Genomic DNA, 18,613 nt, shown 5'->3' on the forward strand with positions numbered 1-18,613 from the left:
TATATTTTTTCTTTTTTTTTCTCTTTTAATGCACCCCCGCAATGTGAAAGATGCGTGTGTCAATAACCGTATGTTACTTCATTTCTAATTTTATTCTGGTATCGTGTGCTCTCTAACAGCGACAGATCGACTTCTAAGAATATAGCAGTATATTGCGTGGAGGCGCAGCTTCCTGCATTTCGATGTTGGTTTACTACACGCGAAAATTTGTTCACACTTCAGTGAGAACGTTTGATATGGTTAAATAAATTTAGAGAGTATTATACGAGTAAGAAAATGTCCGTAAAGGATACTAGTAAGAGTATTTCCTCAGTTTCGAAACCACAAATATACAAGCTTATACATTCGGAAAAGTTCGGAAGGTACAATTAATTTAGATCCGATCTATGATCCAACCCACGTGTGATCAAATCACACCATTCTTTTTTTTTTATTCGTTTTTTCTCAGATATCTAATAGCTGGAAAAAATATAAAAGCCGGCGAGGTAATACTTCGAGAAAAGCCTATTGCAGTTGGACCTGGTGTTTTTGAAGATGATTACTTTTGTTTTGCTTGTTTAAAACTCTTGATTAGAGTTAAGAAAGAATTACCGTACGTTTGTAAGAAATGTTGCGTTGCTCCTTTATGTGGTCCAGATTGTGAGGTAACGATAATTTTATGTAAAATCGCTATCGATAAATAATTAAGATTTTTTTTTAGAAATATTAATAATTATTTAACTGTATAGAAAAAAGATGGTCATCATACACCCAAAGAATGTCAAGTTTTCAAAGACAATCAAAATATATCGAAAGATAAAATATACGATATTATAGGAATATTGCTACCTTTGAGATTATTTCTTTTAAAAGACGGAGATCAGGATCTATGGGAAAAAGTGGATCGTATGGAGTCGCATATGGATCAAAGAAGAGACACTCCCATTTGGAAGGACAGAGAAGTTAACGTTATCAAAGTAAATCAATACGAGAAAGAAAGAACTATCAGAAAAAAAAAAATTTGTAACACGACGAAAAGAAATCATTATAAGTACAATTACGCTTAGATTTTTCGTGATCTACAACTGGTGACCAATGATGATATCTCTACGTCGGATTTCTTACAACGGCTCTGCGGGATTCTCGATGTGAACAGTTTTGAATTGCGATCACCTGGTAGATTGGATGCTCTTGTTCTACGTGGATTATACTTGGAAGCTTCTCTTATTGCTCACGATTGTAGAGCAAATACTCATATTACCGTCGATGATCATTTTCAACTCACCGTATATGCCAGTTTACCTATCAATGAGAACGACATAATTTACTTCAATTATACCTCCTCGCTTTTGGTACATTTTATAACTGTATTTTATTAATTAAATAAAAATAGAGATAGATAAATTAGAGTTAACGAATATTTGTATTATGTATTAGGGTTCAGCTGAAAGAAGAGAACATCTTCGGGAAGGGAAATATTTCGAGTGTGAATGTTCGGTTTGTAAAGATCCATATGAATTAGGTTCACATTTAAGTAGTATACGTTGTCCACGTTGCAGAGACGGATATGTGGGAGCTCAAAATCCTTTAGAAGCGAAACCATACAAACGTGACAGTAAATGGCAATGTAATAAATGTAGAAAAACTTACGGTGGTTATCTCATAAGAGCAACATTGAATATAACTCGAGGGCTGATCGACGATTACGATGGAACGAATGTAAAAGTTTGTATTGATCTATATAGATTAACAGTTTCGTGTCAATTCTATGATAATCCTTTAAATACATACAAAATTTGTACTATCCAAGTATTTTTTTTCTCTTTTTTTTTTTTTTTTTTTGAATTTTCTAATCGCAGGACCTGGAATTTTTGATTAAAAAACTCACGCTATCTTTTCATCCTAATCATTATCTTTTATTGGCATTGAAACAAAAATTATTAGCAGCCTATAGAAAACAAGTGGCAGCACCGAATCCTCAAAGGAAGATCATTCAAAAAATGCTCGATTTGTGTAAGGAAGTTCTTCAAGTATTGGAGTTAGTAGAACCTGGTATATCACGACTAAAAGGTAAGTAATTAATTAATATATTCGAATTGGGGTAAGAGAATACAATTGATGTTCACAATTAATGTTGTCATTAAGAAAAGCTTTCTCACATATTGAATGCTTTCTTCTAGCATAAATTAAGATTAGAATGCGCTTATGAGTAGTTTATCTTCCAGAAGAAGGACAATTAGAGCTTGTGCATGAATGTATTGCTATTTTTGTGTTAATTTGATTGGTAGTTAGAAATTAAAAAGAGATATAAATATATATACATATATTATATACTATATAATTTATTATACTGTGTATATATATATATATATATATGTATGTATACTTTTATATAATATATATTTATATATATCTAAAACATATATTAAATATATACAAGAAAGATGTATATATAAAAAATCAAAGGCCTTCTTCCGAAAGTGTTTGAAAGCATTCACGAAAGAAATAAAGAAGTGTCAGTTTTTTTTTTTTCGTAAAGCATGAGTTTTCAGGTATAATGTTATACGAAATGCACTTGCCTTTGGTGTTGCTGGCTAATCGCGCTTACGCAGCGCGCGAAATTTCCCCCATGGAAATGTCTTCTAAGCTTCGAGAAGCTGGAACACATCTAAGAAAAGCTTTGTCAATGCTCCTTTTGGAACCTGTCGATTCACCTGAGGGACATTTAGCCAAACGTGCTCTTCAAGAATTAAAAATGCTCAATCAAAATATAGCCGATGCTGAAGCACTTCAGCAATCACAAGAAGAATCCAAATCACGTTTATGTAAAGAAAAGAAGAAAAAATAATCTATATAAAATGTGTTGGAAATATCTTTCGATCGTACGTAATACACTGTGTTTATCGATTAGTGGGTTATTAATAAAAACATTATACATGCTCCGTTATTTTATTCTTTATTTTCTAACCTAATTTAATTTATTTTTATTTAATAATTAATTATTTAATTAATCCAAAGTATAATTCAAAATTTATTTTCTTTTTTAAGTAATTTAAAAAATTATATTATTTTTATAATACAAATCGATAGTAATTCGATTATTAATCGGTATTTTTAATTATTCTAAACTAATGTCTGTAAATACTAATGAAGATCGGTATAATTATAAAATTATATTTTTATTTAGATATCTAGATATGGATCTATTTACATATATACTATATATATACTATATATATATAGTATTATATACACACACACACAGACATACACACACATATATATTCGATTTATTGTAAAGCTTAATAACAAACACAAAGCAAGTATCAGATGTATGAAGCGCCATGGCAGGCGGTTGAGGTCAAAATAGTGAACTTTGGGAATATGAATTTAGAAAAATTGATTATTTTAAAGTAACAGTACAATTTCTATTGTGGTTGATAACAATTGTCTCATACATGTAATATATGCGAAGTGTTTATTGATAATTTTTCAAATGAGAACTATTAACATAACCTCATTTTGTGATAATTAGTCTGACGTAATATAAAAAAAAAAAAAAAAAAAAGTTATTTATAGTTTATTTAAAAACATGTTTTTTTCGTTTATTCAAAAGATAAAAACACATTAGTGTACGTGTAAAGTATACAGTTTGTTTTATAATTGTGATTCTTTAATATCTTTTAACAATAACATTATTACAGAACATTATCAATATAGAAAAATGTTCCGGCAAAAATACATTCGAATATGTCTCCCTGCTTGTTTAGCAATAGTTTTCAATTTTTCTCTACATCGCATTGAAGAAGGACATGTTGGTGTTTATTTCAGAGTAAGTAATATCTTACATTAAATTTATGTTACTAATAATAAAAGATTATTTAAATTAAAGTATTGGTTTTTTTTAGGGCGGTGCTTTATTGCCCTACGTTAGTAATCCTGGATTTCACATGATGATACCCGTATTAACCACATATCGATCTGTACAAGTTACATTGCAAACGGATGAAGTTAAAAATGTACCGTGTGGTACTAGTGGTGGTGTAATGATCTACTTTGATCGTATAGAGGTTGTAAATATTTTAGATGCTAACAGTGGTAAGAACATATACATATAAAAGAATATTCTTATAATATTTTTGAAATTTTAGTCATCTTATGAAAATATTTTTTTCATATATATGTTTCATTCTGTAGTTTACACTATGGTAAGAAATTTTACTGCAGACTATGATCGTACTTTGATTTTTAACAAAGTACATCATGAGTTAAATCAGTTTTGTTCAGTACATACTTTACATGAAGTATATATTGATCTATTTGATCAAATAGATGAAAATTTAAAAACTGCTTTGCAAAAAGATCTAAACGATTTAGCACCAGGCCTTAACATTCAGGCAGTAAGAGTAACCAAACCAAAAATTCCTGAGACCATCAGGAAAAATTATGAACTAATGTAAGTACTCTAATTTGAAATATTATTATTACAAGTATTTAAATGATAAATGAAATTTTATGTGATATATATTTGTAAATGTAGGGAAGCAGAAAAAACAAAACTCTTAATATCTACACAACATCAAAAAGTGGTGGAAAAGGATGCAGAAACGGATAGAAAAAAGGCTGTCATAGAAGCTGAAAAAGAAGCGCAAGTTGCAAAAATACAGTACAATCAAAAGATCATGGAAAAAGAGTCTCTTCAACGAATTGCAGCTATAGAAGATGAAATGCATGTTGCTAGACAAAAAAGTCGTTCCGATGCTGAATATTATCAATTAAAAATGCAAGCAGAAGCAAACAAACTACTTCTATCTAAAGAATTCTTGGAATTAAAAAAATATGAAGCTTTAGCGCATAATACAAAAGTTTATTATGGACAAGATATTCCAAAAATGTTTATGTATGGTGGTTGTACTAATGATCAAGAATTAAGTTCAAATATAAACATTAAAGATAATCAATCACAAATGTTATAAAATAATTTATTAATAAAGATTACATTAACTGATGACAATGAAGATAAATTGAGTTATATAGTGAATTAAGAATCATCTGATTATTTTTAAATCACACATATTTTTTTGAAATATTTTTAACATATCTAAAAAAGTATATCTAAAAATATCTGCACAAGAACGTATACTTTTCTTATGTGTCATTAGATTTAATTGATAATGAATAATGTTACCATATTTTTTAAATAAATAACATTAAAAAATATTAATAATTGTTGAACTTATTATCCTATATATATATATATATATATATATACATATATATATGTTATCGTCTAAAATTTTATCGCCATAAAAGATGGACGCTAGCGACTTTAGCACACCTGTCGACAAAGAGATGCATAACTGAAACCTCCCTAAATTAATACAAAAGAAAATATCAATTTTCTTCGTACGCGCGTAAAACAAGTTCTACGGCTGATACAGTGTCAATATTATCACAATAAATGAATATTATCTTTATCTAAGATTCCTAAATCGATAAATTGTGTATAGCAAATACAAATACGAGACATAAAAATGACAGCAGTAAGTTTAAATATTATCTTTTATATTAATTTCTATGAACGGAGAAGTTTATGATCTAATCAATTCTCTTAGGTTATGTTATTGCGTGTTTGAAAAATAACATGTCTGATACTTATTATCTATCTACCTAATTTTAAATAAATTTCAGGAACATAAAAAATTTTTAAATGGTCTTTTAAACAGCATAGAAGGCCTACATAGTATATTAATCACAGATCGAGATGGTGTACCGGTCGTATCTGTAGCAGATGAGAAAGCACCAGAACTTGCTATGAGAGCAAGTTTTCTTTCTACTTTTGGAATGGCTACAGATCAAGCAAGTAAATTAGGACTTGGAAAAAATAAAATAGTTATCTGTATGTACAGCAGTTATCAGGTATTCAAATATATTAATCTTATCAGACATTATGCATATATATATATATATACAAAACATGTATCTTTTTGTATGTTTTTTCATGTATTTATTTACATTACAGGTTGTGCAATTAAATAAATTACCATTGGTTATAAGCTTTATTGCTAGTCATAATTGTAATACAGGTCATATTTTATCACTAGAGAATAAAATTGAACCAATTTTGAGCAACTTAAAAAGTGCAGTGGTAGAAGCCTGATGGTTACCTGTAGTTCACTATGGGTGATAAATAATAAATATTCTTCGAAGCACTTGTGTATATCTCTCGAAGGATAATTGATATGTTATTAGGCATTGTTATGTACAGTACCTATAATTGAAGGAAAATTGTTCTATATTTGTTTATTGATATTATTTCATGAATTATTGGTTTTTCTCACTTTTTATAAGAATGTATTCGTTAAATGTATTATTTTTAATGAGGTAATTGAATAAGGAGGTACATAATTTACGACATACGCATTCATATTTCTATTGAAAGATCTTGTAATAACGTATTCACATATTTATAACATGTTTTATAATACAATTCATTATAAAATATGTAATTATATTTGTTTAATACTAAACTATATTTATTGAACGATATATAATACATATGGGATAAAATGTAAATAATATAAAAAATATATATATATATATATAGACTTATTCATATAACGTTACATGAAATTATTACAAATTAATGATTTTTTTGATATGTAATATATATATTCATTTATAAATCATCAAAGTAAATACTCTGCTTGTTAAATAGTTTTATTTATTCTCTGTGACTTGTAGCAAATCCATTAATACTTATAATTCATAAACTAAAGGTTTGTCATCTAATCCATTGAGAATATTTTGGGCTGCAATTATAGACATATCGTTGCGAGTCTTTACTGTGGCACTACCTAAGTGTGGTATAATTACTGTAAAAAAGAAAAAAAAAGCAAATTTACGTATAAAACTATAGTGATAAATATGTTAATATTAATATAAAATTTCTTATATATTATATATTCACCAGCATTAGGAAGTTTTAATAATTCATGATCTTTTGGTAATGGTTCAGGATCTACAACATCTAAACCCGCAGCAAAAATTGTATGATTTTTCAATGCTTTTACCAATGCATCCGTGTCTACAACTTTTCCACGTCCGACATTGACGAACACAGCATTTTTTTTCATTTTACCAAAAGCAGTATCGTTAAATAAACCATGGGTTTCATTGGTCAATGGAGTAGCAACAATAACGAAATCACTTTGTGCAAGAAGTTCGTCTAAAGATACAAACTTAGCACCTAAATCTTTTCCTAATATTAAATAAATTGTAAAAAAAAAATTAAAAAATGAAGTTATAATAAAAGAATTTATTATTTATACAAATAAAAAAAAAAAAATATCTTTAATTTTTTACCATGAATACGGACCTGCTTTTTTTTCCGAATGGCCGGTATATAGAAAAGTGCTTACTCCAAATGGCACCAAACGTACGGCTACAGCTTGACCAATATTTCCTAATCCAACTATTCCTACCGTAGAATTACGTAAATCGTGTCCAAGTAACCAGTTCAAGCTAGTTTTCACATTTCCTCTAAAATACAATTATAAATAACGACATTTATTTCGCGTTCTCATGTCTAAAGTATTATAAATTGTTCCAAACAAGTGCAAATTATATATAAAAAGAAATCGTATAGGATAAAATAGCATGTTAAAAAAAGAATATATATATATATATTTTATATATATATTATATATTTTATTATTATATATTATATATATATTTTTTATATATATAAAATTTTTGTTGAATTTATTGAAATTTGTTTTATATCAAATATGCATATTTCTCTCTCTCTCTCTTTCTCTCTCTCTCTCTCTCTCAATTATTATTATTATGTTTAAATTAATATATAGCTTGCGACATTACTCTTCTAATTTTAAACGTCCTTCGTGACTTCGTCGGGCTGCGCATAAAGTCAACATGACTGCAATTTCTGCAACTGCGTCTGACAAAACCCGAGGTGTATGACCGACCTTAATACCACGTCGTTTAATTTCGGGAACGTCCAAATGATCATAGCCAGCTGAGAGAGTAGATACAACTTTTAAATTAGTTCCTATGAAAAACAATTTGAAATAATATACAATTGATATATTAATATAAAAAAAATATATATATATGAAATATCAACATAAAATATTAAATGTAATTCATGATCCTTTACTAAATTGAAATACTTGAAAATTTAATTTAAAAAAGAAAAAAAGAAACGTTTTCATACACGTGTGTATGAAAATTGCCTATCATCAGGGAGGATAAAGAAGAACATTAGTTCGAACATTCAACTGTCAGATGACTCTTAAAGTAAGAATTGAACATTTTCAAGATAATAATTGAATGAATGGTATATATTTTACATGATGGAAGAAAATCAAAATACTTATACGCACAATTAACTTCTACGTATGTTATTATGCAATATTTGTCTATTTTTCAAAGGATAAAAACTTATCAATCAATTAAGACATTCTACTCGAAGATAAACTTTCTTTCTTTCGTTTTTTTTCATTCAATACAAATTCAAGTGTACCTATATTTTATCAATGATATAATCGATAACAAGAATTTATCATGTTTAATTATGTTCGTATTTCCAATTATAATGATATTTTATTACGAAATTTTCTTTCGTTCATTTACCTGCGATATTCAAAAATTCGGTATTTACGTTGTAATGATTAGTAATCAAAACAGCGTTATATCCGGGAAGAGTTTGTAGGACATCTTCTCGTGTACTTTTATCATGTTGAATGATCGTAACGTCACATCTAAATTTAATAATATTTTGATAATTATACCATATGTTATAATATTATATTTTCAATATATCCTATTAAATTAATGACAATAGAAAATTCGTTTACTTAGATTCCAAAAGATCGATTCCAGGGGATGGTACATCGTTGCTTGTAACTAACACACGTGGCCTTCCCATATTTGATTTCCAAACGTGTTTTGAAACTAAACTTGTCTTGCGTTAAGTATAAATAAAGACTAACGAGTGGTATAGCACTCGATCGTGTTATATAACCAAGATCGAACAGATTATTCACGCAGGCGCAAAACATAGAGATAAAAGGAAAGATAACAATCCATGACTTATTTATATGTCGAATGAGTATAAAAAATTATTTCTTTATTATTTTATCGTAGATAAAAAAGTAAAAAATATTAATTGTTTATACATTACAAATAGATAAGAAAATTGATATACGGTCACTGATAAAATTCAGAATATTAAAAATAATGAAAACTTAGCCATTCGTGACAATATTTTTTTGCGGTTCGGGACAAAATTAAGCGGTTCAACAATTTTAAGTATTTAGGATTGATTCTAAATCAAATTAATGAAACAAGGGAAGAACTTAAGGAAAGTATTAATTTGGGAAATGCATGCTTTTATTCGATTAATAAATTACTCGATATTGTCTAGGAGTTTAAAAATTAGAATTTACAGAACGATTATTTTGCTGGTAGTCTTTTATGGCTGTTAAACAATGGTCAATTACGTTACAAAACGAGAAAAAATTTCGTGTATTCGAAAATAAGATTACCTCGAAAAATCATGCAAAAAGATAAAATAACACAACGTAGAATTACATCAATTATACAATAATTCGGATATTATTAATATCATAAAATCGCGCCGAACAAGATGGGCAGGTCGAGTGGTGCATATGGATAAGGATCGAACCGCATAAAAAGTATTAATTGATAAACATAATGAAGAAAAAAATCATTGGGTAGACCAAGACATAACATAGGTAGAAAGATAATATTAGAATGGATCTTAACGAAATGAGGATCTTGCTCAAGAATAAAAACATTGGCAGAATTTAGTATTTGCGTCAATGGACTTTTGAGTTCCTGACGCCATTTAATAATAATAATTACAAACACACACACATGCACATAATTTAATTTTTTTTTTTTATCATAACAGGACACTGTGGTTACTTCGACTGATAATAAAGTCTTTTTTTTTATTTCTTTATTTCTCTTTTTTGAAGAAAAATACATTGTCTTTATACTCATCAGAAATTATTTATTAAAATAGATATTTATTATATAAATAAATATTTCTTATTAACAAACTTTTATAATTAAATCTTTCTTATTATTAAATTTTTATTATATTAAATAGCTATTAATAATTATACAATTATATTATTGAAAGTTTAAAAAATAGATACTACGCAAGTATTATAAAAAATAATAAGCTTTTGTAATCAACGAAAATTTAACAATGCGATAGCATTTGATAGCACAGTTGTCAGATAGAGTTTTATTATCATAATAGATTTTTATCATAATTACTATTATGTAATATCATCATTAGTATCATAAGAAAATGTATGTATTTATAAATTTCATTCTAAAAAAAAAAAAAATATATATATATATTTTTTTTTATAACTTAAACTTATATTTAACGTTACAATTTAAATTTAAAAAAAGAAGTACAATATCGTATAATCAAATCTTATCACGTGGAAGTTGCTATTTTTGAAGAGACTTATCGGGCAACGACCTATTCTTTTATATTATTACGATTATTTAAAAATGAAAGGAATAACAATCAACAAATGAAAATCTAAGTTCCGGGATGATATGCCACTTCGTGAGAATTCATGTCTCGACGCTAACCGCAAACGTTCAAAGTCTGTCCAACTGATAGAGCTCAACCATCCAAAACCGGAAGTTTCAGTCATCATTATTAAGAACGACCGGTCGTGCTTTCGCGGTTCTACAAATTACATCGGGATCCACGATTGGACTTAAACAAAATCCGTACACGCGAGTGCACGCCCATATTCGCACAATCGTTCTACCTATTCTAACCGCATAGTAGAAAGGACTTTTGTTTTCTATATATAATACGGATACATTGAAAAAAAGAACTTCTCTATAAAAGTCTAAATTCTCTTGACCATAAACGGATCCAGCTTAAGATAAAAGAAGAAGAAAAAAAGAAAAAAGAACAAAAAACCACCAAACCAAGGGAACCACACACAAGGATCCTCCATCCAAGAGCACCGCACAATAAAGACCTATAAGTAAGAATATATAAACATAAATAAGAATTCAGAAGAAAAATAAGAATAAATAAAGCATATAATTCAAATTTAATTGACTGAACAGGTGGTCACGGATGCTCAAAGTACCATGTGTGGCCAATTCGTGTATAAAAATTGCTCTGCATGCTGTTTCAAGAACAATTGAAGGAGGAAAGAAAAAGAGGAAGAAAAATCTATATGGAAAAATTTCCTGTAGAAATTCCAGATTGTTTAACATCGAAAAATTTAAAGGTATACAAAATTTTCAAATTTAATTTTCGAATTAATTAAATTCAATTTAATTAAAGTAATATCAAATTAAAATTATTTTATATTTAACCTTCGTTACGCTTATCTTAAATAAATTTTAAATAATCAAACACATCGTTTATTAAATGTTTAAATATTGACTAATGATAGCCACGATATTTATTTTTCGAAATTCACTAGACTAATGTATATATGTGTCTGTATATAAAAATGAAATATAAAATTAAATATAATTGATTACGATTAATGAATGGAAAATTATTAATCGTAGCATTGTCACTAAAAAGTGAAGTATCGAAAATAAAATTAAAAGATTAGAAAAAGGTTATCAAGTAGTAGCTATTGAAGGTGATGCCAAATAGTCGATTTATTTTTACGAATATCTTTTAAACGCGACATTCTCATAACAATACGAACAATGAAACTTAGAAAACGTGCATCAAGGAATCGATTAATATAATATATTGGAAGAGGATTTGCGTTTAGGAAAAATATGTTAATTACCTGTAATTAATGAGGACGATAAAAAATTCCACGTTTAGCCGTCAACGTCCAACAGGACAAAATGGTGTCATATTTATTGCTAAGCTTTTCCTCGCGCATGCGCAATAGTACATATTACGTTTTTTTTCATCTTTTTTTTTTTAATTATTTTTATTTATACACATCATCATTTATTTGGATTTAACAACTAACACGTGATTTTTAATAAAAAATATTCTTTGATCGTACACACATACACAAGTATATATATAAAAGTATATTTTATATATATATCCTTTCATTTATAATGTAAAGGTATTGATTCACATAGGATAATGACGATTCCAAAAAAAAAGCTATATATATAAATTAAGAAAAGACGTATAAGTGAAAATAACATTCATACCTACTTTGATTGTAAAAAGATATTTAATGATAAAAGATTTTCATTTCAGAATAAATATGAAATTTTTATAAATTTTCAAAATGATTTAGAATATCCTGACCATACATGCATATTTATAAAAATTACAGAAGATATAAATTTACCTGAATATATAATAAAAGTTATAATAGAAAATATAGTAACAGATCAGGTACTTATTGAGACATATAAAATGTATGTACCTCAAGAAGTTTGTAGACCAACAATTGGAATGGGTTGTATATACAATATATATATATATATATATATATATTGTATACAAGTATAACTAAAAACATTCACAAATATATAATTGAAAATAAACTTTTTTTATGAGATTTTTTGGAGGAAAATCTTCACATGAAAATGAATCCTATTTTAGAAGTAGAAACATTGTGATATAATAAAATTATAACAAAAATATAAAAGTTCAGTAAAAAGTTGTGTGTTATTTAAAGGAAATAGAAATTTATATTTTATGTAGATAATAAAAATTTTATGGAGATATATGTATCAGTTGATTGATTCTATAATTCTAAGTTTTAATCAATTACAGATATAACAGGTTACTTTAATAATTTTTAAGTAAACTTTAATAAATATGAGCTCTAAATGTGATTAAGGATTATATTCTGTTGTAATAAAATAATTGTCATAGTCATATGTGAAATTTATAAGAGTTTTTATGTTTTATATAACAAATAACAAGAATGAAAACTATTTGCTGCACAGTAGCAGCAAAATACAAACATAATAGATTTTAGTACATAGCTAAAGTAATAGGTGTATACTATATGATTTTTTGTATTTATTTTTTACATTATAAAACTATATCTGTAATATACAAGTCTAACACATTGTAACTGTTTACAAAATCTTTTGATCTTAGAGCACAAACAATTCAATGTTCACTAGATTTCATACTACTCTACAAGTGAACAATTTTGTTTTATATTTTTCTTTCTTTTCTTTTCTGTTTTTTAAGAAATAATTTGTTATTCCTTCTTATAAAGTATATAAATATATAAATATTTTAAAATTTGTCATATGAACATAATGATATGAGATAAAAGAAATTAAAATATTTTTCAAATGCTTTATAAAACTTAAAAAAAAAAAAAGATGAAATCATCTTAAAAAAAATCAACAGTTTAAGTAATAATCACAAGTATTATCACTTAAACTTATCCATTGAAGTAGAATAATAGAATAAATTTAATTACTCAATTCACTATCATCTATGTTACTAGATCTAGAACTTCCCATTCCAGTTTCGCAAACTTCATTGAATAATTCAGGATTCATTTGTTCCATCATTTTCCAAGCTAAACTTTTATTAAGTACTGTTAAATTTTCTTCGCAATAAGCCAAGCTAGCTCTTTTCAATACTTCACAACCAAATTCATCTGCTAATAACAATCGATTAGCTATATTATATGGAGTTATAGTTTCTATTAAATTCCTTTCACAAAGTTCTTTTAAACCTAGAAAAGTAATGATTTATTGGAATTTATCATGTGTTCACATTTAATCATTGTTATCATGAATACCTTGTAAACAAAAACGTTCTGCCAAACATAACAATTGAGATGCAAGATTATCCAAATTATCGACATGATCACTGTAAATATATCGTAGAAGTTCTTCCGTTATGTCCTTAGAAATATCTAATAATTCCAATGAATATAGATATTGATCCTATGAAGTGAAAAGTGAGATGTATTTTAAATAGAAGAGAAAGTTTCCTTTTTTTTTTTAAATTAATAATGTTAATTACTCACCTGTCAAAAAGAAAATATATATATATTTTTTTCATTTTAATTGCGATTAAATAAATCATAATAAATATTTCAACAACAAAAAAGAATAAATCACAAATTTTAAGTAAAATATATTTAAATACAGATTATTGAAAATAATATAATAATAATTAAAAAATATGCAAGAATATAAATGTAATGATCATTTCATAGTACTGTTCTAAGAAATCATAAATAAAATAAACAAAATAAAAGAAAATACATATACAAAGAAAAATAGGGAATGTAAAACGTGGAAATATTTTCAGCATTTTCATTGGATTTTTAGTTACTAAAAATTTTTAGTTATAGGCATCTAGTAACGTCGAAGGCATACTTCCTTATATCCTTTCTGTTCTTCATCCCTTTCCAATTCGTTATTTTCAATTCTTTCCAACTCAGTTTTTATTGGATAAACGGATACAGGAGATAACATTTCTCCTAGAACATTGCTACGAGCAGTTATTATGCTACTGTGTACTGGTATTTCTATGCCAGCCAACCCACCACAAATTAGTTTAGTGTCAGCTGTACGTGAATGTTTCAATAATCTAGCCATATCCTAGAAAATTGGCAAGTTAGTGAAACTCATAAAAGTCCAATAAAATTTCAAATGCGTATTATACCTGTGACAAATTATGTTTTTCACTTTCACATTGTACTATTTGTATTTTTACCATCAAGTCGATCTCGCCATTTTTCTTCAGGTGTCTGTCAACGATGGACAAATCTCTATACCCAAGTGAAATAATATCACTATTTGATTTTAATTCCAATATGGTTCTGCTAACATGGCAATATTCCCAATGTTTAACATTGGCATTGAATACAGCAAATTGAAAACGTATTTTTACTTGTTCAGCCTCCTTCACGATGCAATTCAATATATTCAAACACAATACTACTGGATTTTTGATTCTCTTGCCTATTAGCCAGGAAACATACGTCTGCATTTTTAACAATTATTTACCTTCCAGATAAATACTTTCAATATTACATAGATGATTAATTATAATATTCTTCTGATTTCTCACCCTCGGGTCCTTTCCAAAATCTAATAGATAAATTCCATGTACTTTGAATACCATTTACGTTCAATTCAAAAGATGGACTATCGATCGAGCTACTTTTCGAAATAGTTTTCTTATAATTTGCAATAGACCAGGTATATTTGAAAATGATATCTGAAAGTGTTGGTACCAAAAGCTCCATATTTCAATTTGATCTATATAATAAAAAAGAAAAGAAAAAAAAGGGGGAAATAAAAAAAAATCGTTAGAACGTGAGTCGAACATTTTATAAATATATGAATTAAATTTAAATTTTACGCCTGTAGCGGGACAAGTGTGTGCGCGTGCGCGCGTCTTTGATTTCGCACGAAATGTCGACGAATTCAAATTTTTGTATTTTTTCGAAATGTTAAAATCTGATCGTTTTCGTTAGTTTTTTTAAATCCAAACAATTCCATTTTTGTCAAGATGAAAATCAATATAGCTTGTTGACATTGTCGAGAGTAGAAGCCTACTTTCGCATGCGGACGGCCAAACGAATGCGAGTATTTAATCAATCGACCGTGGAAGTAGCTCGTAGGGATCGCGTGTTCAAATACACCTAATCAAGCTCAGTGCAATTTTGCAACATTACACACGACATTACACACGATCTTCTACGCGACCTGTTCGAGAAATACATATATTCCCACGTGCTCGAATGCTATGTATTATATATAAGTATATTCTCTCTCTCCCTCTCTCTCTCACTCTCCTTCCATTTTTCTCTCTTCCTTTGGCAACGATTTTAGTGTTGAAATTACAGCGGTAGTTTACGATCTTTGATTTTAGTTGCCAAAAACCTGCATAGCTTTAATACTAGTTTCTCTTTGCTATTTCCGTTTGAGCTTGTTTTCAGTTTGTTTTATTTGCTCAATACTCACATATCTTAAGTCACAATAGAATAGAATATAATAGATTTTTTCTTTTTTTTTTTCTTTTTTTATTTTTTTACGTTTTTATTAGAAATAGGTCAAATATACATGGAACGGAAAATAATTAATAAAATTATCTCTTTAGAGAATAATATCGATTTTTAAACGTATGCAATTTCAATTCTTTGCAAATAATTAGTTAATTAAAAAAAAAAAAAAATTCAAAAACAAAGGAAATTAATAAAGTATATTTAAAGTGTGTATCGATTGGAAATTTTGAAATTTTTACACTTTTTTTTTTAAAGCTTCACTTTACCACATTCCTCGCTATAAAATTATAATATAAATTATCAATCATTGATAAATGACTCGTATATATTATTTTATAATGATATTGTTCCAATATCGATTCTTAAAATTATCGCAGGAAATAAAACGTTATCATTTCTAATTCCGTTCGCAAAAACATGTTAAGAATATAGAGTACCAAGAGCAAATAACTCTTAATTGGATTAATTAACGGGATAGTTAGAACGAATGACGCTTAATTGAAAGTAGACGATCCGAAAACACCACTAAAAGCAGATATCTCGTAATTATGTGTCGCAATGAGTCGATCAACGATTTCTTCGTTATATACAATAACGACGAATAACATACAAGTGGACTTAACAAAGAACGATCATTTGGAAAATTATTAATTTGTACAAGAAATATAAAAATTTCTTGATTATTATCAATTGTATTTTAAATATATTTCCTATATTGAATACCAATTCATAATGTTTAATAATCCAATATTAATTTATCTATATATATATGATAATGTTATTGCTTTATCTTTTTTAAATAAATAACAATAATAAAATTTACACTCACGTTAAGGCACATATATATATAAATGCATACACACACACATACACACGCACATATATATATATATATATATATATATATACTTGAAGTTTACTTTAATGTAAATGCGAGAATTAAATATTCATTCGAAAATAATATTCTATATAAAGAAAAATACAACTTCTGACTTAAGAAAAATTGTCGACTGAATTATGCCAAAAATTTATAACCCGCACAAATAATCGCACAAAACAAAAACACTTGTTGTACTATTAAATGTCCAATAAAAGCATTTAACTATTATTTGATATGAATAACAAATTATCTCGTGAAAGAAAATGTAACGATATTCGTACAATGCGAGTACTCCAAACCAACTGAGAGTTTGGATCATCGTCGTGAGGATTATGCGTTTCTCTACGTCCACTTAAAATTGTTACACATGCAAATACATTGTGTGTGACGTTTATAAATGGAACTAACTTCGTAAAAGTACTTCACTCTCATTTGGAACAATGAATAACTTTATTTACATTTTACAATCATTTGATTTCATTGAATAAGTTGTAATCATATATATCATAGAAAAATAAAAGATAAACGTAAAAAAATAAAAAAAAAAAAACAAGATTCATTATATTCTTTTATTTCTTTTAATTTGATTTTCTTTTAATGTATGTTAATAAAGTGGATAAAATTTAACATATAAAAAGAAACAAAAGTATATAAAATGTAATCCATGGTATAGAATTATCTAATCCTTTCTCATTTCATTAATAATTATCATTTAAGGGCTTTACAAGGTAATTCGCATAAGCTTCGAAATTAAAATTTGTTCAAAATTTTGAATATGTTTCAATTAAATTAAAAATAATAAAATATTATATTCCTCTAACCTTGACATTCCTTTTAGCCAATCACAACAAACTTCCGATCAGATGATGCTTTCGTATTCATCTGATTGGTTAACTGTTTACATTGTTAGGATATATAGAAATAAGATTAGAGTTTTTCGATGTTTTTCAATGAAACAAGCGATCTGTGAAAAGGTTCACGAAATGTCAGCATTAATAATAACGTATGATCGAAATATACTTGGAAATCATGAAATCATAATTATGTCATCTAATAATCATCGTTAAAGATTAAAATATAAATCACATATATATATATATATGTATATATATATTATATATGTATATTTTTTTATGTATATATATGTATATATATATATTATGTATGTATATTATATATGTATATATATATTATGTATATATATATATAGCTTGGAATGTAGCGAGGAAAAAAGGATGATTTTAAACCTATATATATGAACATCAATAATCCGTATAAATTCTAAATAAGAAAATAGGCCGATCGATCTATATAATTTTTTGGAAAATTTTTTTTATGCTAAAACAAACGAGAAAAAGAAATTTTTTCCTTGTCTCCACATAAAGGATTAATTTCTTTTTTTTTTTTGCATAAATATATATCAGTTTAAAATAAAAGAATTGTTGATTCATTATTTATGTTCAAAATAATTAATTTCGTTGTTTATAATCTTTTACATGGAGTTTTACATCATTAGAACGAAAGAAAATCTTCGTTATTAATAATTATAAATTAAATAATTCGAAAAATAATATTCGTCTTAGAATATTATGAATCGATTAGTTCAAAATTGTTTTTCTTTTATACAAAATAATATCCATCATTCTAATGATTATGAAATTTTATTGGTTACTTTTTCGATTTATAATCACCACTCGTTCTAGGACATCATACAATTCTATTTACTAAACTG

General features: G+C 26.9%; 5 protein-coding genes across 13 annotated transcripts in view; 3 read left to right on the plus strand and 2 right to left on the minus strand.

Moving 5' to 3' along the window:
- Positions 1-109: 109 nt before the first annotated feature.
- LOC118445771 (SET domain-containing protein SmydA-8) lies at positions 110-3,792 on the plus strand. 2 transcript variants are annotated; one of them, XM_035875663.2, is made up of 8 exons: positions 110-362; positions 449-644; positions 729-956; positions 1,047-1,331; positions 1,417-1,704; positions 1,839-2,049; positions 2,532-2,861; positions 3,684-3,792. In XM_035875663.2, the coding sequence occupies exons 1-7, from the start codon at positions 277-279 to the stop codon at positions 2,825-2,827; spliced, it is 1,590 nt and encodes a 529-aa protein (XP_035731556.1). In that variant the 5' UTR covers positions 110-276; the 3' UTR covers positions 2,828-2,861; positions 3,684-3,792. The 2 variants fall into 2 exon arrangements, with proteins under 2 accessions (XP_035731556.1, XP_035731557.1); XM_035875664.2 differs by lacking the exon at positions 3,684-3,792 and having other exon boundaries at positions 111-362; positions 2,519-2,656.
- Positions 3,690-5,115, plus strand: LOC118445774 (erlin-2-B). Its single transcript, XM_035875667.2, has 4 exons — positions 3,690-3,811; positions 3,888-4,077; positions 4,177-4,435; positions 4,520-5,115. The coding sequence occupies exons 1-4, from the start codon at positions 3,704-3,706 to the stop codon at positions 4,953-4,955; spliced, it is 993 nt and encodes a 330-aa protein (XP_035731560.1). The 5' UTR covers positions 3,690-3,703; the 3' UTR covers positions 4,956-5,115.
- Positions 5,116-5,342: 227 nt separating this feature from the next.
- On the plus strand, positions 5,343-6,501 carry Lamtor3 (Late endosomal/lysosomal adaptor, MAPK and MTOR activator 3). The gene is made up of 3 exons (XM_035876030.2): positions 5,343-5,522; positions 5,671-5,898; positions 6,002-6,501. The coding sequence occupies exons 1-3, from the start codon at positions 5,514-5,516 to the stop codon at positions 6,137-6,139; spliced, it is 375 nt and encodes a 124-aa protein (XP_035731923.1). The 5' UTR covers positions 5,343-5,513; the 3' UTR covers positions 6,140-6,501.
- Positions 6,502-6,683: 182 nt separating this feature from the next.
- LOC118445920 (glyoxylate reductase/hydroxypyruvate reductase) lies at positions 6,684-9,018 on the minus strand. 2 transcript variants are annotated; one of them, XM_035876020.2, is made up of 6 exons: positions 8,859-9,018; positions 8,635-8,762; positions 7,861-8,017; positions 7,358-7,521; positions 6,950-7,240; positions 6,684-6,854 (listed from the first exon to the last, which is right to left on the minus strand). In XM_035876020.2, the coding sequence occupies exons 1-6, from the start codon at positions 8,927-8,929 to the stop codon at positions 6,739-6,741; spliced, it is 927 nt and encodes a 308-aa protein (XP_035731913.1). In that variant the 5' UTR covers positions 8,930-9,018; the 3' UTR covers positions 6,684-6,738. The 2 variants fall into 2 exon arrangements, with proteins under 2 accessions (XP_035731913.1, XP_035731912.1); XM_035876019.2 differs by having other exon boundaries at positions 7,861-8,050.
- A 3,944-nt stretch (positions 9,019-12,962) lies between these two features.
- LOC118445917 (TD and POZ domain-containing protein 2) overlaps positions 12,963-18,613 on the minus strand; it is a 43,389-nt gene continuing 37,738 nt past the window's right edge. Inside the window, exons 1-6 of one of the 7 annotated variants that reach the window (XM_085656749.1) lie at positions 18,554-18,581; positions 15,062-15,252; positions 14,654-14,952; positions 14,365-14,589; positions 13,779-13,926; positions 12,963-13,712 (exon numbers count right to left, since the gene is read on the minus strand). In XM_085656749.1, the coding sequence (XP_085512875.1) occupies positions 13,444-13,712; positions 13,779-13,926; positions 14,365-14,589; positions 14,654-14,952; positions 15,062-15,239 (1,119 nt within the window). In that variant the 5' untranslated portion in view covers positions 15,240-15,252; positions 18,554-18,581 and the 3' untranslated portion in view covers positions 12,963-13,443. Of the gene's footprint in view, positions 13,713-13,778; positions 13,927-14,364; positions 14,590-14,653; positions 14,975-15,061; positions 15,253-15,355; positions 16,075-16,830; positions 17,397-18,553; positions 18,582-18,613 lie in introns of those variants that run through there. The other 6 variants (XM_085656750.1, XM_085656747.1, XM_035876010.2 and 3 more) reach the window with 6 other exon arrangements.

This window comes from Vespa mandarinia, chromosome 4 (genome assembly GCF_050613455.1).
Source record: "Vespa mandarinia isolate Hongniang chromosome 4, ASM5061345v1, whole genome shotgun sequence".
NCBI classification, from domain to species: Eukaryota; Metazoa; Arthropoda; class Insecta; order Hymenoptera; family Vespidae; genus Vespa; species Vespa mandarinia.